Source organism: Panulirus ornatus, chromosome 45 (genome assembly GCF_036320965.1).
Source record: "Panulirus ornatus isolate Po-2019 chromosome 45, ASM3632096v1, whole genome shotgun sequence".
Taxonomy (NCBI): Eukaryota; Metazoa; Arthropoda; class Malacostraca; order Decapoda; family Palinuridae; genus Panulirus; species Panulirus ornatus.
Genome location: NC_092268.1, coordinates 1,597,582 through 1,624,773, shown reverse-complemented (window position 1 = coordinate 1,624,773; position 27,192 = coordinate 1,597,582). Strand labels below are relative to the sequence as shown.

General features: G+C 41.2%; 1 protein-coding gene across 31 annotated transcripts in view; it reads right to left on the bottom strand.

Annotated features, from left to right (window-relative positions):
* Positions 1-22,646, bottom strand: part of LOC139762982 (negative elongation factor D-like) — a 303,098-nt gene extending 280,452 nt beyond the window's left edge. For 30 of the 31 annotated variants that reach the window (XM_071688451.1, XM_071688450.1, XM_071688452.1 and 27 more), the window contains exons 1-2: positions 22,489-22,646; positions 21,177-21,242 (exon numbers count right to left, since the gene is read on the bottom strand). In XM_071688451.1, coding sequence (XP_071544552.1) covers positions 21,177-21,233 — 57 coding nt within the window. In that variant the 5' untranslated portion in view covers positions 21,234-21,242; positions 22,489-22,646. The remainder of the gene's footprint in view (positions 1-21,176; positions 21,243-22,488) is intronic. The other variant, XM_071688472.1, reaches the window with a different exon arrangement.
* Between the last annotated feature and the right edge of the window lie 4,546 nt (positions 22,647-27,192).

Here is a 27,192-nt window from a genome sequence, read left to right as displayed (position 1 = left end):
AAAATAACAAGATAAAACAAAAAAAAAAAGGCCACATTTGCTCATACTCAGTCTGTAGCTGTCATGTGTAATGCAACCAAACCACAGCTCCCTTTCCACATCCAGGCCCTACAAACCTTTCCATGGCTCACCCCAGACATTTCACATGCCCTGGTTCAATTCAGTGACAGCACGTCGACCTCGGTATACCACATCGTTTCCTTGCATAACTTTCACCCTCCTGTATGTTTAGGCCCCAGTTGCTCAAAATCTTTTTCACTCTATCCTTCCACCTCTCATTTGGTATCCCGCTTCTCCTCGTTCCCTCTACCTCTGACACATATATCCTCTTTGTCAATCTTTCCCCAGTCATTCTCTCAATGTGTCCAAACCATTTCAACACATCCTCTTCTGCTCTCTCAACCACACTCTTTTTATTACCACACATCTCTCTTACCCTTTCATTACTTACTCGATCCAACCATCTCACATCATATACTGTCCTCAAACATTTCATTTCCAACACATCCACCCTCCTCTGCACAACCCTATCTATAGCCCATGCCTCACAACCACATAGCATTGTTGGAACCACTATTCCATCAAACATACCCATTTTTGCTCTCTGAGATAACATTCTCACCTTCCACACATTCTTCAATACTCCCAGAATCTTCACTCCCTCCCCTACCCTGTGACCCACTTCTGCTTCCATGGTTCCATCTGCTGTTACGTCAATTCTCAGATATCTAAAACACTTCACTTCTTCCAGTTTTTCCCCATTCAAACTTACCTCCCAATTAACTTGTCCCACAACCCTACTGAACCTAAAAATCTTGCTCTAATTCACATCTACTCTCAACTTTCTTCTTTCACACACTTTACTAAAATCAGTCACCAACCTCTGCAGTTTCTCACATGAATCAGCCACTAGAGATGTATCATCCGCAAACAACAACTGACTCACTTCCCAAGCCCTCTCATCCACAACACAGGGCATACTCGCCCCTGTCTCTAAAACTCTTGCATTTACTTCCCTAACCTCCCCATCCATAAAAAAATCAAACAGCAATGGGGACATCACACACCCCTGCCAACATTCACTGGGAACCAATCACTCTCCTCTCTTCCTACTCATACACATGCCTTACATGCTTGGTAAAAACTTTTCACTGCTTTAAGTAACTTACTTCCCACACCATATACTCTTAAAACCTTCCACAAAGCATCTCTATCAACTTTATCATATGCCTTCTCCAGTTGCGTACAAATCCATTCATTTTTCTAAGTATTCTCACATACATTCTTCCAAAGCATCCTCAACCACTTCTAAAACCACACTGCTATTCCCCAATCTGATGTTCTGTACATATCTTCACCCTCTCAATCAACACCCTCCCATTTGTGGGGGTTTTCAGAAAAGAAGAGAGAATGTTGGGGTGAAGAGAGTGGTGAGAGTAAGTCAGCTTAGGAAGGAGACTTGTGTGAGGAAGTACCAGGAGAGACTGAGTACAGAATGGAAAAAGGTGAGAACAAAGGAGGTAAGGCGAGTGGGGGAGGAATGGGACGTATTTAGGGAAGCAGTGATGGCTTGTGCAAAAGATGCTTGTGGCATGAGAAGCGTGGAAGGTGGGTTGATTAGAAAAGGTAGTGAGTGATGGGATGAAGAAGTAAGTTTATTAGTGAAAGAGAAGAGAGGCATTTGGACGATTTTTGCAGGAAAAAAATGCAAATGAGTGGGAGAGGTATAAAAGAAAGAGGCAGGAGGTCAAGAGAAAGGTGCAAGAGGGCAAATGAGAGTTGGGGTGAGAGAGTATCATTAAATTTCAGGGAGGATAAAAAGATGTTTTGGAAGGAGGTAAATAAAGTGCGTAAGACAAGGGAGCAAATGGGAACTTCAGTGAAGGGCGCTAATGGGGAGGTGATAACAAGTAGTGGTGATGTGAGAAGTTGATGGAGTGAATATCTTGAAGGTTTGTTGAATGTGTTTGATGATAGAGTGGCAGATATAGGGTGTTTTGGTCGAGGTGGTGTGCAAAGTGAGAGGGTTAGGGAAAATGATTTGGTTAATAGAGAAGAGGTAGTAAAAGCTTTACGGAAGATGAAAGCTGGCAAGGCAGCAGGTTTGGATGGTATTGCAGTGGAATTTATTAAAAAAGGGGGTGACTGTATTGTTGAATGGTTGGTAAGGTTATTTAATGTATGTATGATTCATGGTGAGGTGCCTGAGGAGTGGCGGAATGCTTGCATAGTGCCATTGTACAAAGGCAAATGGGATAAGAGTGAGTGCTCAAATTACAGAGGTATAAATATGTTGAGTATTCCTGGTAAATTATATGGGAGGGTATTGATTGAGAGGGTGAAGGCATGTACAGAGCATCAGATTGGGGAAGAGCAGTGTGGTTTCAGAAGTGGTAGAGGATGTGTGGATCAGGTGTTTGCTTTGAAGAATGTATGTGAGAAATACTTAGAAAAACAAATGGATTTGTATGTAGCATTTATGGATCTGGAGAAGGCATATGATAGAGATGTTCTGTGGAAGGTTTTAAGAATATATGGTGTGGGAGGCAAGATGTTAGAAGCAGTGAAAAGTTTTATCGAGGATGTAAGGCCTGTGTACGTGTAGGAAGAGAGGAAAGTCATTGGTTCTCAGTGAATGTAGGTGTGCGGCAGGGGTGTGTGATGTCTCCATGGTTGTTTAATTTTGTTTATGGATGGGGTTGTTAGGGAGGTGAATGCAAGAGTTTTGGAAAGAGGGGCAAGTATGAAGCCCGTTGGGGATGAGAGAGCTTGGGAAGTGAGTCAGTTGTTGTTCGCTGATGATACAGCGCAAGTGGCTGATTCATGTGAGAAACTGCAGGAGCTGGTGACTGAGTTTTGGTAAGGTACAGTACGGTTGAGGGTCAAGTCAATTGGGAGGTAAGTTTGAATGGAGAAAAACTGGTGGAAGTAAAGTGTTTTAGATATCTGGGAGTGGATCTGACAGCGGATGGAACCATGCAAGCGGAAGTGAATCATAGGGTGAGGGAGGGGGCGAAAATTCTGGGAGCCTTGAAGAATGTGTGGAAGTCAAGAACATTATCTCGGAAAGCAAAAATGGGTATGTTTGAAGGAATAGTGGTTCCAACAATGTTGTATGGTTGCGAGGCGTGGGCTATGGATAGAGTTGTGCACAGGAGGGTGGATGTGCTGGAAATGAGATGTTTGAGGACAATGTGTGGTGTGAGGTGGATTGATCGAGTAAGTAATGTAAGGGTAAGAGAGATGTGTGGAAATAAAAAGAGTGTGGTTGAGAGAGCAGAAGAGGGTGTTTTGAAATGGTTTGGGCACATGGAGAGAATGAGTGAGGAAAGACTGACAAAGAGGATATATGTGTCGGAGGTGGAGGGAACGAGGAGAAGTGGGAGACCAAACTGGAGGTGGAAAGATGGAGTGAAAAAGATTTTGAGTGACCGGGACCTGAACATGCAGGAGGGTGAAAGGCGGGCAAGGAATAGAGTGAACTGGATCGATGTGGTATACCGGGGTAGACATGCTGTTAATGGATTGAATCAGGGCATGTGAAGCGTCTGGGGTAAACCATGGGAAGTTGTGTGGGGCCTAGATGTGGAAAGGGAGCTGTGGTTTCGGGTATTATTACATGACAGCTACAGACTGAGTGTGAATGAATGGGGCCTTTGTTGTCTTTTCCTAGCGCTACCTCGCACACATGAGGGGGGGAGGGGGATGTTATTCCATGTGTGGCGAGGTGGCAATATGAAGGAATAAAGGCAGTATGAATTGTGTGCATGTGTATATATGTATGTGTCTGTGTGTATATAAATGTGTACTGTGAGATGTATGGGTATGTATATTTGCGTGTGTGGACGTGTATGTATATACATGTGTATGGGGGTGGGTTGGGCCATTTCTTTCGTCTGTTTCCTTGTGCTACCTCGCAAATGTGGGAGACAGTGACAAAGCAAAATAAATAAATAAAATACAATTTCCCAGGAATACTCAACAAATTTATACCTCTGTAATTTGAGCACTCACCTTTATCCCCTTTGCCTTTGTACAATGGCACTATGCAAGCATTCCACCAATCCTCAGGCACCTCACCATGAGTCATACATACATTAACTATACATACCAACCAGTCAGCAACACAGTCACCCCCTTTTTCAATAAATTCCACTGCAATACCATCCAAAACCACTGTCTTGCCGGCTTTCATCTTCCGCAAAGCTTCCACTCCCTCTTCTCTGTTTACCAAATCATTCTCCCTAACCCTCTCACTTCGCACATGAATGTGGCCTTTTTTGGTCTGCTTAACTGGCGCTATCTCGCTGACGCAGGGGGGTGGTGATGCTGTTTCCTGTGGGGTGGCACGGGTAATTGAAGAAAGCAAGCAAGTATTAATATGTAACTGTGTATATATATGTATAAGTGTGTATGTACATGTGCATGTATGGGTGTCTATGTATATATGTGTATATGAGTGGATGGGCCATTATTTGTCTGTTTCCCTCATCAGTGGGAAACAGCAATTAAATATAACAAATAAACATATATAAATATTAATAATTAACACAGACTTAAAAGAGCTAGAAAATCAAAAAATAAAATATCAAAGCCTAAAATAAATGAACTTGGAGAAACTAACAAACAGCCATGTCAAACATAGCAATCCAAGACCAGAAATTATCACCCAGTGCACTGAAAGAGGTACATAAAAAAGGACATGGAAAAGCAACAAATTAAGTACAACAGTCATATCTATCTATCTACGTGTATATCTCTGATGACCTTTCCTTTTGGAAACTCCCTCAAGGGGAGGGCCATAGCATAACTCTCCTCACCCTAATATTCCTACCAACTACAACTACCTAACATCTCTGCCTGATCTTCCAGCCTACTACTTCTATGTAAAGCTCCCACCTAATTCTATCTACTACTTCTACTTAATATTAATGTTAATTTGCTGAGAGGTGCAACTGGAGGGATGTCTGATCATTATCTTGTGGAGGATAAGGTGAAGATTTGTATGGGTTTTCAGAAAAGAAGAGTGAATGTTGGGGTGAAGAGGGTGGTGAGAGTAAGTGAGCTTGGGAAGGAGACTTGTGTGAGGAAGTACCAGGAGAGACTGAGTACAGAATGGAAAAAGGTGAGAACAATGGAAGTAAGGGGAGTGGGGGAGGAATGGGATGTATTTAGGGAATCAGTGATGGACTGCGCAAAAGATGCTTGTGGCATGAGAAGCGTGGGAGGTGGGTTGATTAGAAAGGGTAGTGAGTGGTGGGATGAAGAAGTAAGATTATTAGTGAAAGAGAAGAGAGAGGCATTTGGACAATTTTTGCAGGGAAAAATGCAATTGAGTGGGAGATGTATAAAAGAAAGAGACAGGAGGTCAAGAGAAAGGTGCAAGAGGTGAAAAAGAGGGCAAATGAGAGTTGGGGTGAGAGAATATCATTAAATTTTAGGGAGAATAAAAAGATGTTCTGGAAGGAGGTAAATAAAGTGCATAAGACAAGGGAGCAAATGGGAACTTCAGTGAAGGGCACTAATGGGGAGGTGAAAACAAGTAGTGGTGATGTGAGAAGGAGATGGAGTGAGTATTTTGAAGGTTTGTTGAATGTGTTTGATGATAGAGTGGCAGATATAGGGTGTTTTGGTCTAGGTGCTGTGCAAAGTGAGAGGGTTAGGGAAAATGATTTGGTAAACAGAGACGAGGTAGTATAAGCTTTGTGGAAGATGAAAGCCGACAAGGCAGCAGGTTTGGATGGTATTGCAGTGGAATTTATTAAAAAAGGGGGTGACTGTACTGTTGACTGGTTGGTAAGGTTATTTAATGTATGTATGACTCATGGTGAGGTGCCTGAGGATTGGCGGAATGCATGCATAGTGCCATTGTACAAAGGCAGAGGGGATAAGAGTGAGTGCTCAAATTACAGAGGTATAAGTTAGTTGAGTATTCCTGGTAAATTATATGGGAGGGTATTGATTGAGAGGGTGAAGGCATGTACAGAGCATCAGATTGGGGAAGAGCAGTGTGGTTTCAGAAGTGGTAGAGGATGTGTGGATCAGGTGTTTGCTTTGAAGAATTTTTTTTTTTTTTTTTTATACCTCGTCGCTGTCTCCCGCGTTTGCGAGGTAGCGCAAGGAAACAGACGAAAGAAATGGCCCAACCCCCCCCATACACATGTACATACACACATCCACACACGCAAATATACATACCTACACAGCTTTCCATGGTTTACCCCGGACGCTTCACATGCCTTGATTCAATCCACTGACAGCACGTCAACCCCTGTATACCACATAGCTCCAATTCACTCTATTCCTTGCCCTCCTTTCACCCTCCTGCATGTTCAGGCCCTGATCACACAAAATCCTTTTCACTCCATCTTTCCACCTCCAATTTGGTCTCCCTCTTCTCCTCGTTCCCTCCACCTCCGACACATATATCCTCTTGGTCAATCTTTCCTCACTCATTCTCTCCATGTGCCCAAACCATTTCAAAACACCCTCTTCTGCTCTCTCAACCACGCTCTTTTTATTTCCACACATCTCTCTTACCCTTACGTTACTTACTCGATCAAACCACCTCACACCACACATTGTCCTCAAACATCTCATTTCCAGCACATCCATCCTCCTGCGCACAACTCTATCCATAGCCCACGCCTCGCAACCATACAACATTGTTGGAACCACTATTCCTTCAAACATACCCATTTTTGCTTTCCGGGATAATGTTCTCGACTTCCACACATTTTTCAAGGCTCCCAAAATTTTCGCCCCCTCCCCCACCCTATGATCCACTTCCGCTTCCATGGTTCCATCCGCTGACAGATCCACTCCCAGATATCTAAAACACTTCACTTCCTCCAGTTTTTCTCCATTCAAACTCACCTCCCAATTGACTTGACCCTCAACCCTACTGTACCTAATAACCTTGCTCTTATTCACATTTACTCTTAACTTTCTTCTTCCACACACTTTACCAAACTCCGTCACCAGCTTCTGCAGTTTCTCACATGAATCCGCCACCAGCGCTGTATCATCAGCGAACAACAACTGACTCACTTCCCAAGCTCTCTCATCCCCAACAGACTTCATACTTGCCCCTCTTTCCAAGACTCTTGCATTTACCTCCCTAACAACCCCATCCATAAACAAATTAAACAACCATGGAGACATCACACACCCCTGCCGCAAACCTACATTCACTGAGAACCAATCACTTTCCTCTCTTCCTACACGTACACATGCCTTACATCCTCGATAAAAACTTTTCACTGCTTCTAACAACTTGCCTCCCACACCATATATTCTTAATACCTTCCACAGAGCATCTCTATCAACTCTATCATATGCCTTCTCCAGATCCATAAATGCTACATACAAATCCATTTGCTTTTCTAAGTATTTCTCACATACATTCTTCAAAGCAAACACCTGATCCACACATCCTCTACCACTTCTGAAACCACACTGCTCTTCCCCAATCTGATGCTCTGTACATGCCTTCACCCTCTCAATCAATGTATGTGAGAAATACTTAGAAAGGCAAATGGATTTGTATGTAGCATTTATGGATCTGGAGAAAGCATATGATAGAGTTGATAGAGAAGCTCTGTGGAAGGTATTAAGAATATATGGTGTGGGAGGCAAGTTGTTAGAAGCAGTGAAAACTTTTTATCGAGGATGTAAGGCATGTGTATGTGTAGGAAGAGAGGAAAGTGATTGGTTCTCAGTGAATGTAGGTTTGCGGCAGGGTTGTGTGATGTCTCCATGGTTGTTTAATTTGTTTATGGATGGGGTTGTTAGGGAGGTGAATGCAAGAGTTTTGGAAAGAGGGGCAAGTATGAAGTCTGTTGTGGATGAGAGAGCTTGGCAAGTGAGTCAGTTGTTGTTCACTGATGATACAGCGCTGGTGGCTGATTCATGTGAGAAACTGAAGAAGCTGGTGACTGAGTTTGGTAAAGTGTGTGAAAGAAGAAAGTTAAGAGTAAATGTGAATAAGAGCAAGGTTATTAGGTACAGTAGGGTTGAGGGTCAAGTCAATTGGGAGGTAAGTTTGAATAGAGAAAAACTGGAGGAAGTAAAGTGTTTTAGATATCTGGGAGTGGATCTGGCAGTGGATGGAACCATGGAAGCGGAAGTGAATCATAGGGTGGGGGAGAGGGCAAAAATCCTGGGAGCCTTGAAGAATGTTTGGAAGTCAAGAACATTATCTCGGAAAGTAAAAATAGGTATGTTTGAAGGAATATTGGTTCCAACAATGTTGTATGGTTGCGAGGCGTGCGCTATGGATAGAGTTGTGCGCAGGAGGGTGGATGTGCTGGAAATGAGATGTTTGAGGACAATGTGTGGTGTGAGGTGGTTTGATCGAGTAACTAATGTAAGGGTAAGAGAGATGTGTGGAAATAAAAAGAGTGTGGTTGAGAGAGCAGAAGAGGGTGTTTAGAAATGGTTTGGGCACATGGAGAGAATGAGTGAGGAAAGATTGACAAAGAGGATATATGTGTCGGAGGTTGAGGGAACGAGAAGTGGGAGACCAAATTGGAGGTGGAAAGATGGAGTGAAAAAGATTTTGAGTGATCAGGGCCTGAACATGCAGGAGGGTGAAAGGCGGGCAAGGAATAGAGTGAACTGGATCGATGTGGTATACCAGGGTAGACTTGATGTTAATGGATTGAATCTGGGCATGTGAAGCGTCTGGGGTAAACCATGGAAAGTTGTGTGGGGCCTGGATGTGGAAAGGGAGCTGTGGTTTCGGGCATTATTACATGATAGCTAGAGACTGAGTGTGAATGAATGGGGCCTTTGTTGTCTTTTCCTAGCGCTACCTCACACACATGAGGGGGGGAGGGGGGTGTTATTCCATGTGTGGCGAGGTGGCAATATGAATGAATAAAGTCAGTGTAAATTGTGTGCATGTGTATATATGTATGTGTCTGTGTGTGTATATATATGTGTACTGTGAGATGTATGGGTATGTATATTTGCGTGTGTGGACGTGTATGTATATACATGTGTATGGGGGTGGGTTGGGCCATTTCTGTCGTCTGTTTCCTTGTGCTACCTCGCAAATGTGGGAGACAGTGACAAAGCAAAATAAATAAATAAAATACAATTTCCCAGGAATACTCAACAAATTTATACCTCTGTAATTTGAGCACTCACCTTTATCCCCTTTGCCTTTGTACAATGGCACTATGCAAGCATTCCACCAATCCTCAGGCACCTCAGCATGAGTCATACATACATTAACTATACATACCAACCAGTCAGCAACACAGTCACCCCCTTTTTTAATAAATTCCACTGCAATACCATCCAAAACCAATGTCTTGCCGGCTTTCATCTGCAAAGCTTCCACTCCCTCTTCTCTGTTTACCAAATCATTCTCCCTAACCCTCTCACTTCGCACATGAATGTGGCCTTTTTTGGTCTGCTTAACTGGTGCTACCTCGCTGACGCAGGGGGGTGGTGATGCTGTTTCCTGTGGGGTGGCACGGGTAATTGAAGAAAGCAAGCAAGTATTAATATGTAACTGTGTATATATATGTATAAGTGTGTATGTACATGTGCATGTATGGGTGTCTATGTATATATGTGTATATGAGTGGATGGGCCATTATTCATCTGTTTCCCGCATCAGTGGGAAACAGCAATTAAATATAACAAATAAACATATATAAATATTAATAATTAACACAGACTAAAAAGAGCTAGAAAATCAAAAAATAAAATATCAAAGCCTAAAATAAATGAACTTGGAGAAACTAACAAACAGCCATGTCAAACATAGCAATGCAAGACCAGAAATTATCACCCAGTGCACTGAAAGAGGTACATAAAAAAGGACATGGAAAAGCAACAAATTAAGTACAACAGTCATATCTATCTATCCACGTGTATATCTCTGATGACCTTTCCTTTTGGAAACTCCCTCAAGGGGATGGCCATAGCATAACTCTCCTCACCCTAATAGACCACCCTAATATTCCTACCAACTACAACTACCCAACATCTCTGCCTGATCTTCCAGCCTACTACTTCTATGTAAAGCTCCCACCTAATTCTATCTACTACTTCTACTTAATATCAATGTTAATTTGCTGAGAGGTGCAACTGGAGGGATGTCTGATCATTATCTTGTGGAGGATAAGGTGAAGATTTGTATGGGTTTTCAGAAAAGAAGAGTGAATGTTGGGGTGAAGAGGGTGGTGAGAGTAAGTGAGCTTGGGAAGGAGACTTGTGTGAGGAAGTACCAGGAGAGACTGAGTACAGAATGGAAAAAGGTGAGAACAATGGAAGTAAGGGGAGTGGGGGAGGAATGGGATGTATTTAGGGAATCAGTGATGGACTGCGCAAAAGATGCTTGTGGCATGAGAAGCGTGGGAGGTGGGTTGATTAGAAAGGGTAGTGAGTGGTGGGATGAAGAAGTAAGATTATTAGTGAAAGAGAAGAGAGAGGCATTTGGACGATTTTTGCAGGGAAAAAATGCAATTGAGTGGGAGATGTATAAAAGAAAGAGACAGGAGGTCAAGAGAAAGGTGCAAGAGGTGAAAAAGAGGGCAAATGAGAGTTGGGGTGAGAGAATATCATTACATTTTAGGGAGAATAAAAAGATGTTCTAGAAGGAGGTAAATAAAGTGCGTAAGACAAGGGAGCAAATGGGAACTTCAGTGAAGGGCGCTAATAGGGAGGTGAAAACAAGTAGTGGTGACGTGAGAAGGAGATGGAGTGAGTATTTTGAAGGTTTGTTGAATGTGTTTGATGATAGAGTGACAGATATAGGGTGTTTTGGTCTAGGTGCCGTGCAAAGTGAGAGGGTTAGGGAAAATGATTTGGTAAACAAAGAAGAGGTAGTAAAAGCTTTGTGGAAGATGAAAGCCGGCAAGGCAGCAGGTTTGAATGGTATTGCAGTGGAATTTATTAAAAAAGGGGGTGACTGTATTGCTGACTGGTTGGTAAGGTTATTTAATGTATGTATGACTCATAGTGAGGTGCCTGAAGATTGGCGGAATGCATGCATAGTGCCATTGTACAAAGGCAAAGGGGATAAGAGTGAGTGCTCAAATTACAGAGGTATAAGTTTGTTGAGTATTCCTGGTAAATTATATGGGAGGGTATTGATTGAGAGGGTGAAGGCATGTACAGAGCATCAGATTGGGGAAGAGCAGTGTGGTTTCAGAAGTGGTAGAGGATGTGTGGATCAGGTGTTTGCTTTGAAGAATGTATGTGAGAAATACTTAGAAAAGCAAATGGATTTGTATGTAGCATTTATGGATCTGGAGAAAGCATATGATAGAGTTGATAGAGATGCTCTGTGGAAGGTATTAAGAATATATGGTGTGGGAGGCAAGTTGTTAGACGCAGTGAAAAGTTTTTATCGAGGATGTAAGGCATGTGTACGTGTAGGAAGAGAGGAAAGTGATTGGTTCTCAATGAATGTAGGTTTTGGCAGAGTTGTGTGATGTCTCCATGGTTGTTTAATTTGTTTATGGATGGGGTTGTTAGGGAGGTGAATGCAAGAGTTTTGGAAAGAGGGGCAAGTATGAAGGCTGTTGTGGATGAGAGAGCTTGGGAAGTGAGTCAGTTGTTGTTCGCTGATGATACGGCGCTGGTGGCTGATTCATATGAGAAACTGCAGAAGCTGGTGACTGAGTTTGGTAAAGTGTGTGAAAGAAGAAAGTTAAGAGTAAATGTGAATAAGAGCAAGGTTATTAGGTACAGTAGGGTTGAGGGTCAAGTCAATTGGGAGGTAAGTTTGATTGGAGAAAAACTGGAGCAAGTAAAGTGTTTTAGATATCTGGGAGTGGATCAGGCAGCGGAGGGAACCATGGAAGCAGAAGTGAATCGTAGGGTGGGGGAGGGGGCAAAAATCCTGGGAGCCTTGAAGAATGTTTGGAAGTCGAGAACATTATCTCGGAAAGCAAAAATGGGTATATTTGAAGGAATAGTGGTTCCAACAATGTTGTATGGTTGTGAGGCTTGCGCTATGGATAGAGTTGTGCGCAGGAGGGTGGATGTGCTGGAAATGAGATGTTTGAGGACAATGTGTGGTGTGAGATGGTTTGATCGAGTAAGTAATGTAAGGGTAAGAGAGATGTGTGGAAATAAAAAGAGTGTGGTTGAGAGAGCAGAAGAGGGTGTTTTGAAATGGTTTGGGCACATGGAGAGAATGAGTGAGGAAAGATTGACCAAGAGGATATATGTGTCGGAGGTGGAGGGAACGAGGAGAAGTGGGAGATCAAATTGGAGGTGGAAAGATGGAGTGAAAAAGATTTTGAGTGATCGGGGCCTGAACATGCAGGAGGGTGAAAGGCGGGCAAGGAATAGAGTGAATTGGATCGATGTGGTATACCGGGGTTGACGTGCTGTCAGTGGATTGAATCAGGGCATGTGAAGCGGCTGGGGTAAACCATGGAAAGTTGTGTGGGGCCTGGATGTGGAAAAGGAGCTGTGGTTTCGGGTATTATTGCATGACAGCTAGAGACTGAGTGTGAACAAATGGGGCCTTTGTTGTCTTTTCCTAGCGCTACCTCACACACATGAGGGGGGAGGGGGATGGTATTCCATGTGTGGCGAGGTGGCGATGGGAATGAATAAAGGCAGACAGTGTGAATTGTGTGCATGGTTATATATGTATGTGTCTGTGTGTGTATATATATGTGTACATTGAGATGTATAGGTATGTATATTTGCATGTGTGGACGTGTATGAATATACATGTGTATGGGGGTGGGTTGGGCCATTTCTTTCGTCTGTTCCCTTGCGCTACCTCGCAAACGCAGGGAGATAGCGACAAAGCAAAATAAATAAATAAATATTTTTGCAACGGCACGAGTACTGTATCTGGAATATATGAACTTATCGAAAAGGAAAAGGTGAGTAAACCATCCATGCAGATTGATTAGCAGCATCCTGGACGAGACATATCTCTTTAGAAACAACTGTGGGTTCACAAAGTTTACAGTGGGAAAAATGACAAAGTTACTGAAAATTTGGAAAGTGAAAGCGAGCAAATGCACATAAGGAGTTTGGGTGGGACAAATCTATTGTGATATGCTAGGATTGCATGGACAGCAGGATGTGTTGTGCAAGTGATATCACACTCTGATCATGGACAAAAAAAAAAAAAAAACATATACCACAGACATCTTACTAAAGGTATACTTGGGTAATAATTATAATATTTTAGATCATTCAAGCAGTACACATCAAAAGGGTTTTCTTCACTTAATTACACTGTATAATAAATAAACAGTACCTTACCCAGCAAATTGTTACTTTTTACCATGGAGAAATATCAATTATAAAATAGCATGTAAATACCATAAACATTGCTATACCATACACAAGCAAATGGATTTGTATGTAGCATTTATGGATCTGGAGAAGGCATATGATAGAGTTGATAGAGATGCTCTGTGGAAGGTATTAAGAATATATGGTGTGGGAGGAAAGTTGTTAGAAGCAGTGAAAAGTTTTTATCGAGGATGTAAGGCATGTGTACGTGTAGGAAGAGAGGAAAGTGATTGGTTCTCAGTGAATGTAGGTTTGCGGCAGGGGTGTGTGATGTCTCCATGGTTGTTTAATTTGTTTATGGATGGGGTTGTTAGGGAGGTAAATGCAAGAGTTTTGGAAAGAGGGGCAAGTATGAAGTCTGTTGTGGATGAGAGAGCTTGGGAAGTGAGTCAGTTGTTGTTCACTGATGATACAGCGCTGGTGGCTGATTCATGTGAGAAACTGCAGAAGCTGGTGACTGAGTTTGGTAAAGTGTGTGAAAGAAGAAAGTTAAGAGTAAATGTGAATAAGAGCAAGGTTATTAGGTACAGTAGGGTTGAGGGTCAAGTCAATTGGGAGGTAAGTTTGAATAGAGAAAAACTGGAGGAAGTAAAGTGTTTTAGATATCTGGGAGTGGATCTGGCAGCGGATGGAACCATGGAAGCGGAAGTGAATCATAGGGTGGGGGAGAGGGCAAAAATCCTGGGAGCCTTGAAGAATGTTTGGAAGTCAAGAACATTATCTCGGAAAGTAAAAATAGGCTATGTTTGAAGGAATAGTGGTTCCAACAATGTTGTATGGTTGCGAGGCGTGCGCTATGGATAGAGTTGTGCGCAGGAGGGTGGATGTGCTGGAAATGAGATGTTTGAGGACAATGTGTGGTGTGAGGTGGTTTGATCGAGTAACTAATGTAAGGGTAAGAGAGATGTGTGGAAATAAAAAGAGTGTGGTTGAGAGAGCAGAAGAGGGTGTTTAGAAATGGTCTGGGCACATGGAGAGAATGAGTGAGGAAAGATTGACCAAGAGGATATATGTGTCGGAGGTTGAGGGAACAGAGAAGTGGGAGACCAAATTGGAGGTGGAAAGATGGAGTGAAAAAGATTTTGAGTGATCAGGGCCTGAACATGCAGGAGGGTGAAAGGCGGGCAAGGAATAGAGTGAACTGGATCGATGTGGTATACCAGGGTAGACTTGATGTTAATGGATTGAATCTGGGCATGTGAAGCGTCTGGGGTAAACCATGGAAAGTTGTGTGGGGCCTGGATGTGGAAAGGGAGCTGTGGTTTCGGGCATTATTACATGATAGCTAGAGACTGAGTGTGAGCGAATGGGGCCTTTGTTGTCTTTTCCTAGTGCTACCTCACACACATGAGGGGGGGAGGGGGGTGTTATTCCATGTGTGGCGAGGTGGCAATATGAATGAATAAAGTCAGTGTAAATTGTGTGCATGTGTATATATGTATGTGTCTGTGTGTGTATATATATGTGTACTGTGAGATGTATGGGTATGTATATTTGCGTGTGTGGACGTGTATGTATATACATGTGTATGGGGGTGGGTTGGGCCATTTCTGTCGTCTGTTTCCTTGTGCTACCTCGCAAATGTGGGAGACAGTGACAAAGCAAAATAAATAAATAAAATACAATTTCCCAGGAATACTCAACAAATTTATACCTCTGTAATTTGAGCACTCACCTTTATCCCCTTTGCCTTTGTACAATGGCACTATGCAAGCATTCCACCAATCCTCAGGCACCTCAGCATGAGTCATACATACATTAACTATACATACCAACCAGTCAGCAACACAGTCACCCCCTTTTTTAATAAATTCCACTGCAATACCATCCAAAACCAATGTCTTGCCGGCTTTCATCTGCAAAGCTTCCACTCCCTCTTCTCTGTTTACCAAATCATTCTCCCTAACCCTCTCACTTCGCACATGAATGTGGCCTTTTTTGGTCTGCTTAACTGGTGCTACCTCGCTGACGCAGGGGGGTGGTGATGCTGTTTCCTGTGGGGTGGCACGGGTAATTGAAGAAAGCAAGCAAGTATTAATATGTAACTGTGTATATATATGTATAAGTGTGTATGTACATGTGCATGTATGGGTGTCTATGTATATATGTGTATATGAGTGGATGGGCCATTATTCATCTGTTTCCCGCATCAGTGGGAAACAGCAATTAAATATAACAAATAAACATATATAAATATTAATAATTAACACAGACTAAAAAGAGCTAGAAAATCAAAAAATAAAATATCAAAGCCTAAAATAAATGAACTTGGAGAAACTAACAAACAGCCATGTCAAACATAGCAATGCAAGACCAGAAATTATCACCCAGTGCACTGAAAGAGGTACATAAAAAAGGACATGGAAAAGCAACAAATTAAGTACAACAGTCATATCTATCTATCCACGTGTATATCTCTGATGACCTTTCCTTTTGGAAACTCCCTCAAGGGGATGGCCATAGCATAACTCTCCTCACCCTAATAGACCACCCTAATATTCCTACCAACTACAACTACCCAACATCTCTGCCTGATCTTCCAGCCTACTACTTCTATGTAAAGCTCCCACCTAATTCTATCTACTACTTCTACTTAATATCAATGTTAATTTGCTGAGAGGTGCAACTGGAGGGATGTCTGATCATTATCTTGTGGAGGATAAGGTGAAGATTTGTATGGGTTTTCAGAAAAGAAGAGTGAATGTTGGGGTGAAGAGGGTGGTGAGAGTAAGTGAGCTTGGGAAGGAGACTTGTGTGAGGAAGTACCAGGAGAGACTGAGTACAGAATGGAAAAAGGTGAGAACAATGGAAGTAAGGGGAGTGGGGGAGGAATGGGATGTATTTAGGGAATCAGTGATGGACTGCGCAAAAGATGCTTGTGGCATGAGAAGCGTGGGAGGTGGGTTGATTAGAAAGGGTAGTGAGTGGTGGGATGAAGAAGTAAGATTATTAGTGAAAGAGAAGAGAGAGGCATTTGGACGATTTTTGCACGGAAAAAATGCAATTGAGTGGGAGATGTATAAAAGAAAGAGACAGGAGGTCAAGAGAAAGGTGCAAGAGGTGAAAAAGAGGGCAAATGAGAGTTGGGGTGAGAGAATATCATTACATTTTAGGGAGAATAAAAAGATGTTCTAGAAGGAGGTAAATAAAGTGCGTAAGACAAGGGAGCAAATGGGAACTTCAGTGAAGGGTGCTAATAGGGAGGTGAAAACAAGTAGTGGTGACGTGAGAAGGAGATGGAGTGAGTATTTTGAAGGTTTGTTGAATGTGTTTGATGATAGAGTGACAGATATAGGGTGTTTTGGTCTAGGTGCTGTGCAAAGTGAGAGGGTTAGGGAAAATGATTTGGTAAACAAAGAAGAGGTAGTAAAAGCTTTGTGGAAGATGAAAGCCGGCAAGGCAGCAGGTTTGAATGGTATTGCAGTGGAATTTATTAAAAAAGGGGGTGACTGTATTGCTGACTGGTTGGTAAGGTTATTTAATGTATGTATGACTCATAGTGAGGTGCCTGAAGATTGGCGGAATGCATGCATAGTGCCATTGTACAAAGGCAAAGGGGATAAGAGTGAGTGCTCAAATTACAGAGGTATAAGTTTGTTGAGTATTCCTGGTAAATTATATGGGAGGGTATTGATTGAGAGGGTGAAGGCATGTACAGAGCATCAGATTGGGGAAGAGCAGTGTGGTTTCAGAAGTGGTAGAGGATGTGCGGATCAGGTGTTTGCTTTGAAGAATGTATGTGAGAAATACTTAGAAAAGCAAATGGATTTGTATGTAGCATTTATGGATCTGGAGAAAGCATATGATAGAGTTGATAGAGATGCTCTGTGGAAGGTATTAAGAATATATGGTGTGGGAGGCAAGTTGTTAGACGCAGTGAAAAGTTTTTATCGAGGATGTAAGGCATGTGTACGTGTAGGAAGAGAGGAAAGTGATTGGTTCTCAATGAATGTAGGTTTTGGCAGAGTTGTGTGATGTCTCCATGGTTGTTTAATTTGTTTATGGATGGGGTTGTTAGGGAGGTGAATGCAAGAGTTTTGGAAAGAGGGGCAAGTATGAAGGCTGTTGTGGATGAGAGAGCTTGGGAAGTGAGTCAGTTGTTGTTCGCTGATGATACGGCGCTGGTGGCTGATTCATATGAGAAACTGCAGAAGCTGGTGACTGAGTTTGGTAAAGTGTGTGAAAGAAGAAAGTTAAGAGTAAATGTGAATAAGAGCAAGGTTATTAGGTACAGTAGGGTTGAGGGTCAAGTCAATTGGGAGGTAAGTTTGATTGGAGAAAAACTGGAGCAAGTAAAGTGTTTTAGATATCTGGGAGTGGATCAGGCAGCGGAGGGAACCATGGAAGCAGAAGTGAATCGTAGGGTGGGGGAGGGGGCAAAAATCCTGGGAGCCTTGAAGAATGTTTGGAAGTCGAGAACATTATCTCGGAAAGCAAAAATGGGTATATTTGAAGGAATAGTGGTTCCAACAATGTTGTATGGTTGTGAGGCTTGCGCTATGGATAGAGTTGTGCGCAGGAGGGTGGATGTGCTGGAAATGAGATGTTTGAGGACAATGTGTGGTGTGAGATGGTTTGATCGAGTAAGTAATGTAAGGGTAAGAGAGATGTGTGGAAATAAAAAGAGTGTGGTTGAGAGAGCAGAAGAGGGTGTTTTGAAATGGTTTGGGCACATGGAGAGAATGAGTGAGGAAAGATTGACCAAGAGGATATATGTGTCGGAGGTGGAGGGAACGAGGAAAAGTGGGAGATCAAATTGGAGGTGGAAAGATGGAGTGAAAAAGATTTTGAGTGATCGGGGCCTGAACATGCAGGAGGGTGAAAGGCGGGCAAGGAATAGAGTGAATTGGATCGATGTGGTATACCGGGGTTGACGTGCTGTCAGTGGATTGAATCAGGGCATGTGAAGCGGCTGGGGTAAACCATGGAAAGTTGTGTGGGGCCTGGATGTGGAAAAGGAGCTGTGGTTTCGGGTATTATTGCATGACAGCTAGAGACTGAGTGTGAACAAATGGGGCCTTTGTTGTCTTTTCCTAGCGCTACCTCACACACATGAGGGGGGAGGGGGATGGTATTCCATGTGTGGCGAGGTGGCGATGGGAATGAATAAAGGCAGACAGTGTGAATTGTGTGCATGGTTATATATGTATGTGTCTGTGTGTGTATATATATGTGTACATTGAGATGTATAGGTATGTATATTTGCATGTGTGGACGTGTATGAATATACATGTGTATGGGGGTGGGTTGGGCCATTTCTTTCGTCTGTTCCCTTGCGCTACCTCGCAAACGCAGGAGATAGCGACAAAGCAAAATAAATAAATAAATATTTTTGCAACGGCACGAGTACTGTATCTGGAATATATGAACTTATCGAAAAGGAAAAGGTGAGTAAACCATCCATGCAGATTGATTAGCAGCATCCTGGACGAGACATATCTCTTTAGAAACAACTGTGGGTTCACAAAGTTTACAGTGGGAAAAATGACAAAGTTACTGAAAATTTGGAAAGTGAAAGCGAGCAAATGCACATAAGGAGTTTGGGTGGGACAAATCTATTGTGATATGCTAGGATTGCATGGACAGCAGGATGTGTTGTGCAAGTGATATCACACTCTGATCATGGACAAAAAAAAAAAAAAAACATATACCACAGACATCTTACTAAAGGTATACTTGGGTAATAATTATAATATTTTAGATCATTCAAGCAGTACACATCAAAAGGGTTTTCTTCACTTAATTACACTGTATAATAAATAAACAGTACCTTACCCAGCAAATTGTTACTTTTTACCATGGAGAAATATCAATTATAAAATAGCATGTAAATACCATAAACATTGCTATACCATACACAAGCAAATGGATTTGTATGTAGCATTTATGGATCTGGAGAAGGCATATGATAGAGTTGATAGAGATGCTCTGTGGAAGGTATTAAGAATATATGGTGTGGGAGGAAAGTTGTTAGAAGCAGTGAAAAGTTTTTATCGAGGATGTAAGGCATGTGTACGTGTAGGAAGAGAGGAAAGTGATTGGTTCTCAGTGAATGTAGGTTTGCGGCAGGGGTGTGTGATGTCTCCATGGTTGTTTAATTTGTTTATGGATGGGGTTGTTAGGGAGGTAAATGCAAGAGTTTTGGAAAGAGGGGCAAGTATGAAGTCTGTTGTGGATGAGAGAGCTTGGGAAGTGAGTCAGTTGTTGTTCACTGATGATACAGCGCTGGTGGCTGATTCATGTGAGAAACTGCAGAAGCTGGTGACTGAGTTTGGTAAAGTGTGTGAAAGAAGAAAGTTAAGAGTAAATGTGAATAAGAGCAAGGTTATTAGGTACAGTAGGGTTGAGGGTCAAGTCAATTGGGAGGTAAGTTTGAATGGAGAAAAACTGGAGGAAGTAAAGTGTTTTAGATATCTGGGAGTGGATCTGGCAGCGGATGGAACCATGGAAGCGGAAGTGAATCATAGGGTGGGGGAGGGGGCGAAAATCCTGGGAGCCTTGAAGAATGTGTGGAAGTCGAGAACATTATCTCGGAAAGCAAAAATGGCTATGTTTGAAGGAATAGTGGTTCCAACAATGTTGTATGGTTGCGAGGCGTGGGCTATGGATAGAGTTGTGCGCAGGAGGGTGGATGTGCTGGAAATGAGATGTTTGAGGACAATGTGTGGTGTGAGGTGGTTTGATCGAGTAAGTAATGTAAGGGTAAGAGAGATGTGTGGAAATAAAAAGAGCGTGGTTGAGAGAGCAGAAGAGAGTGTTTTGAAATGGTCTGGGCACATGGAGAGAATGAGTGAGGAAAGATTAACCAAGAGGATATATGTGTCGGAGGTGGAGGGAACAAGGAGAAGTGGGAGACCAAATTGGAGGTGGAAAGATGGAGTGAAAAAGATTTTGTGTGATCGGGGCCTGAACATGTAGGAGGGTGAAAGGCGTACAAGGAATAGAGTGAATTGGATCGATGTGGTATACCGGCGTTGACGTGCTGTCAGTGGATTGAATCAGGGCATGTGAAGCGTCTGGGGTAAACCATGGAAAGTTGTACAGGGGCCTGGATGTGGAAAGGGGGCTGTGGTTTCAGGCATTATTGCATGACAGCTGGAGACTGAGTGTGAACGAATGGGGCCTTTGTTGTCTTTTCCTAGTGCTACCTCGCACACATGAGGGGGGAGGGAGATGGTATTCCATGTGTGGTGAGGTGGCGATGGGAATGAATAGGGGCAGACAGTGTGAATTGTGTGCATGGGTATATGTGTATGTGTCTGTGTGTGTATATATATGTGTACATTGAGATGTATAGGTATGTATATTTGTGTGTGTGAGCGTGTGTGTGTGTACATTGTGTATGGGGGTGGGTTGTGCCATTTCTTTCGTCTGTTTCCTTGCGCTACCTCGCAAACGCAGGAGACAGCGACAAAGCAAAATAATAATAATAACAATAAGTCATGGTTACAGCTTAGCAAGTATGCAGTACAATACACAGCATGGACATGCCCAGTATTTGGTTACATCTCACCTTCATAACACCTAGATGGTATAACTCTACAACAGTTCTACCCTGTACACAGGTATAAATTACTACAATACTAAGTCGTATATGTGGCAAATTCTTTCTATGGAAATACCTGGTATACACAGCCACATTCTACCTTGGTCAGGACAAGATTATATTTTACCGTGACATCGACTTGCACATAGTTATACTGCAATACGCCCACTGTGTGGTTATGCCTTAAAAGTAATAGCTAATGCATTATTACTCTGAACACTGTGAAACATGTTCTATGTTTCTATATCAACAACGTGCCAGGTACTCTGATTACAAATCACTACAGTAACACAGTAAATAACTGTACAAGATCATCATGATATCAAATGCTGTTACATCTTACCAGAGGTTCTGCATCAGGAGCCTCATCCCAGGCACGGGTTTCAAATTCTTCCTCCATTGTTTGAATCTAAAAAGAAGAAAAAAAAAAAACTCATGAAATTACACTTTCCACAACATGAAAATAGAGCCTGTGTTGGCTGCTGCATAAAGTCCAAATTATCACCAAATGATGAAAAGTGCTGATCACTTTTACCAAAACAAAAATTCATGTACTTCTCAAAAAAGTACCTTAATTGCGAGAAAATTGCATCTATGAGTAAATAAGATTTTGTTATGATAAAGAGAAATTTGCATCCATGGGTAAATAAGATTTTGACATAATATAGAATATGTGGGTTACAATACGTACATACACGATAGCTGTTTTAATTCTGTATGCATCTGCGGGTACTATCATTCAAGAAAAATTTATGTGACCGAGTATAGTAATTCCTCAACTTCTTGCACACTGTTGAAGCCCTCTATCAGAATAATTAAGAAAAAAAAATGTTTGTTCAGCATTCCCAAAACCAAGCCTGACAGCCTAGCATTATGCTTCTGCGCAAACCCGAGCAAATCACGTGTAGCTGAAGGTTCGGAGAATAAAACATCCATGTGGCACTTTCATGAAATGATATAAAGCTTTATTGTTTAAAACTTGATTTACACACCAAATAAAGCTCTCTAGAATTTAAACAAAGCATTGTGTGGATATATGGTGTCACCCGCCAGCAAGACCTGTATAAAATTCAAGACAGATTTTGATGAAAGTGGTACCAATGGATTTTTGAAAATCCATATTGTTGATATAGAGTAATTCTGCCCATCTTTCCTCAACTTCATGGACCTAATCACATTGTGGGGACAACACTCTATATGAGGTCTATAGTTTAAGGAACACATTAGTACCATTGTCGTCAAAATTCATCCACTGTAATACGTGTTTCCATAAACTGATGAACAGCCTCCACATTTTTCTTGTTATCTACAACAGTGTAGTGTTTTATCTCAACACTAGACTGTGTACATAGATAATAATGATGCCAAGTTGAAGAGACAATAGAAAATGCTTATGGTACATAACTGACGTACGATAGCAGGGCACAATTATAAATAACTACACTTTATATTAGAAATACTGACAAATATCAGATAAAAATGAGTTTCAAATCACCAAAACATTATATTAACCCAAATATTGTACAAATTCAACGAGTTAAGTTTATTTCTAAAGTTTACGAACGATGCGACACCCTTATTTGAGTGTTTCATAACTACCTTACTGGATAAAAACGTATCTACTTTTTAAATGGTACTAAGGTTACATTACTCACTTATGGTCGCTGCATACAGTAGATAATCTATTATCACTTCGTTATTATGGATGAAATATACAAGAAACGTGTTCCTGCATCACAACAAAACATTACGAGAGTGACGACGAACTTTTAATTACAGGTTGCGTTATATTTTATCTCATGGTTTTTGTATCTATTTTCAGTATTCATCTCAAACGAATTTCATAAATGCTGGTTTATAATTTACTGAAGGAAATATTTTCTATTAGATAGCATATACTAAACCTTATTTGCATAATTCATTATATAAATTGTCCTAAAAATAATCTACGTAAGTTGTATATAAACACCATCTCTCAGGACGCTCTCTGATAAATCAGATAAAATTTAGAAATCTGATTTATCCTTCGGGCTGGTAATATGGCCCCTGTCACTAATTCAATTGTAATTACCTAGACATATTTAGGCTTTTTCATCAAAACTAGATATATTAATTCGGGTTTCGAAAGGGTTCTATAAAAGATTAATCTTCTGATAGAAATGAAATCGACCGTGATGGCATGGCTTGCAATGCTGATTGGCTAACTCCATTTTTCTTTTGACCAATTGGGAGCTTTGTTTATACAGGACGAAGGAGAACACGACTTATTTATTGCAACTATATCCAATGAAGGTGATAATCATGAGCAAATGTATATAAGATGACCTAGGCTGATGAACAAAGTAGGGATTTTCAAAGCTTATGTAATACATAAATCAGAATTTGGCTTATATGAACGGTATTTGTCAGTGAGGTGTTCATGATTACTCTCATCATCATAGTAAAAAAAAAAGTGAGGAGACACCATCAGGTGGCGGGAAACCAAGTGATGTTCCTCTCGTGTCACCGGAGCGAGCAGTTACCCTTTGGTTTCCCAATAGGTGAGATCTCGTGTGTGATATTGTAATTACCACTCTCGTTATAGATGATTAATGAGTTTTCTTAGATTAATGAGATGTCTTTAGATAAGAGGACGGTGTATGTGATTGATGAGGAAAGAAAACAAATCTGTCCTACTTTGAACTGAGAAATACCTCGAAAATGATAGTTGGCTCGTTAGTGTACTGGGATGGTGTATGTGGGGCTCGGTCATGATGGAACTGGTATGTTGTCAAAGGCAGGACTGACATTTGGTCAGCATTACAATAACTCTTGTGTTCATGTGTTATGGTGTTTCTTTAAGAGTTTTCTCGCGAGTTCAGTGAAAGATTCTTGGCTCATTCCGCACTGGTCATATACGAATGAAAATATTTATTTATGGATAAGATTTATTAGTGTCCAAGGAGAGTGTTGGCGCCACACGTATGAAAGTGGACTGCGAAAATAATGGAATGACGCATTTAATCCATTGTGGACACGTCAGTCTGTAAGATGCCTTATTGAATGTATAAGATCCCATTGTCAGTCTGTAAGATGCCTTATTGAATGTATAAGATCCCATTGTCAGTCTGTAAGATGCCTTATTGAATGTATAAGATCCCATTGTCAGTCTGTAAGATGCCTTATTGAATGTATAAGATCCCATTGTCAGTCTGTAAGATGCCTTATTGAATGTATAAGATCCCATTGTCAGTCTGTAAGATGCCTTATTCGAATGTATAAGATCCCATTGTCAGTCTGTAAGATGCCTTATTCAATGTATAAGATCCCATTGTCAGTCTGTAAGATGCCTTATTGAATGTATAAGATCCCATTGTCAGTCTGTAAGATGCCTTATTCAATGTATAAGATCCCATTGTCAGTCTGTAAGATGCCTTATTGAATGTATAAGATCCCATTGTCAGTCTGTAAGATGCCTTATTCGAATGTATAAGATCCCATTGTCAGTCTGTAAGATGCCTTATTCAATGTATAAGATCCCATTGTCAGTCTGTAAGATGCCTTATTCAATGTATAAGATCCCATTGTCAGTCTGTAAGATGCCTTATTCAATGTATAAGATCCCATTGTCAGTCTGTAAGATGCCTTATTGAATGTATAAGATCCCATTGTCAGTCTGTAAGATGCCTTATTCGAATGTATAAGATCCCATTGTCAGTCTGTAAGATGCCTTATTGAATGTATAAGATCCCATTGTCAGTCTGTAAGATGCCTTATTGAATGTATAAGATCCCATTGTCAGTCTGTAAGATGCCTTATTCAATGTATAAGATCCCATTGTCAGTCTGTAAGATGCCTTATTGAATGTATAAGATCCCATTGTCAGTCTGTAAGATGCCTTATTGAATGTATAAGATCCCATTGTCAGTCTGTAAGATGCCTTATTGAATGTATAAGATCCCATTGTCAGTCTGTAAGATGCCTTATTGAATGTATAAGATCCCATTGTCAGTCTGTAAGATGCCTTATTGAATGTATAAGATCCCATTGTCAGTCTGTAAGATGCCTTATTCAATGTATAAGATCCCATTGTCAGTCTGTAAGATGCCTTATTGAATGTATAAGATCCCATTGTCAGTCTGTAAGATGCCTTATTGAATGTATAAGATCCCATTGTCAGTCTGTAAGATGCCTTATTGAATGTATAAGATCCCATTGTCAGTCTGTAAGATGCCTTATTGAATGTATAAGATCCCATTGTCAGTCTGTAAGATGCCTTATTGAATGTATAAGATCCCATTGTCAGTCTGTAAGATGCCTTATTGAATGTATAAGATCCCATTGTCAGTCTGTAAGATGCCTTATTGAATGTATAAGATCCCATTGTCAGTCTGTAAGATGCCTTATTGAATGTATAAGATCCCATTGTCAGTCTGTAAGATGCCTTATTGAATGTATAAGATCCCATTGTCAGTCTGTAAGATGCCTTATTGAATGTATAAGATCCCATTGTCAGTCTGTAAGATGCCTTATTGAATGTATAAGATCCCATTGTCAGTCTGTAAGATGCCTTATTGAATGTATAAGATCCCATTGTCAGTCTGTAAGATGCCTTATTGAATGTATAAGATCCCATTGTCAGTCTGTAAGATGCCTTATTGAATGTATAAGATCCCATTGTCAGTCTGTAAGATGCCTTATTGAATGTATAAGATCCCATTGTCAGTCTGTAAGATGCCTTATTGAATGTATAAGATCCCATTGTCAGTCTGTAAGATGCCTTATTGAATGTATAAGATCCCATTGTCAGTCTGTAAGATGCCTTATTGAATGTATAAGATCCCATTGTCAGTCTGTAAGATGCCTTATTGAATGTATAAGATCCCATTGTCAGTCTGTAAGATGCCTTATTGAATGTATAAGATCCCATTGTCAGTCTGTAAGATGCCTTATTGAATGTATAAGATCCCATTGTCAGTCTGTAAGATGCCTTATTGAATGTATAAGATCCCATTGTCAGTCTGTAAGATGCCTTATTGAATGTATAAGATCCCATTGTCAGTCTGTAAGATGCCTTATTGAATGTATAAGATCCCATTGTCAGTCTGTAAGATGCCTTATTGAATGTATAAGATCCCATTGTCAGTCTGTAAGATGCCTTATTGAATGTATAAGATCCCATTGTCAGTCTGTAAGATGCCTTATTGAATGTATAAGATCCCATTGTCAGTCTGTAAGATGCCTTATTGAATGTATAAGATCCCATTGTCAGGCTGTAAGATGCCTTATTCAATGTATCTCTTGCTTTTTGGCATCCCCAAATTAGCATTAACGTAAGCTTTCCAAATGTTTCTTTCCCTTTTGATGCCTCTATGCCCCTGTAATTGCCTTTCGGGGCGCCAAAGGGGATTTAAACTAAAACTTTAATTTTTCTTTATTTTTGGATGCCACCATCCAACTGTATTGGACTTTGGCACCCCCAAAGAGTCTTGTAAGTAAACTTTTAATTTGTCTCTTTCCCTTCAGATGCCAGTATTCCCCTGTAAAGGCCTTTGAAGACGCCAAAGGGGATTTAGATTAATCCTTCAATTTTCCTCTAAATTTTTGGACGCCTCCACGCAATTCTCTTGCCCTTTGGCATCCCCAAAGTGGCATTAAAGTAAGCTTTCCAAATGTTTCTTTCCCTTTTGATGCCTCTATGCCCCTGTAATTGCCTTTGGCGGCGCCAAAGGGGACTTAAAGTTAACCGTTAATTTGTCTTTTTATTTTTGGATGCCACCATGCAACTGTGTTGGACCTTGGCATCCCTAAACGGTCTTTTAAGTAAACTTTTAAATTGTGTCTTTCCCTTCAGATACCAGTATTCCCCTGTAAAGGCCTTTGAAGACGCCAAAGGGGATTTAGATTAATCCTTCAATTTTCCTCTAAATTTTAGGATACCTCACCGCAATTCTCTTGCCCTTTGCCATCCCCAAAGTGGCATTATACGAAGCTTTCCAAATGTTTCTTTCCCTTTTGATGCCTCTATGCCCCTGTAATTGCCTTTGGCGGCTTCAAAGGGGATTTAAAGTAAACCGTTAATTTCTCTTTCTATTTTTGGATGACATCATGCAACTGTATTGGACTTTGGCACCCCTAAAAAGTCTTTTAAGTAAACTTTTGATTTGTCTGTTTCCCTTCAGATGCCAGTATTCCCCTGTAAAGGCCTTTCAAGACGCCAAAGGGGATTTAGATTAATCCTTCAATTTTCCTCTAAAATTTTGGATGCCTCCACGCAATTCTCTTGCCCTTTGGCATCCCCAAAGTGGCATTAAAGTAAGCTTTCCAAATGTTTCTTTCCCTTTTGATGCCTGTATGCCCCTGTAATTGCCTTTGGCGGC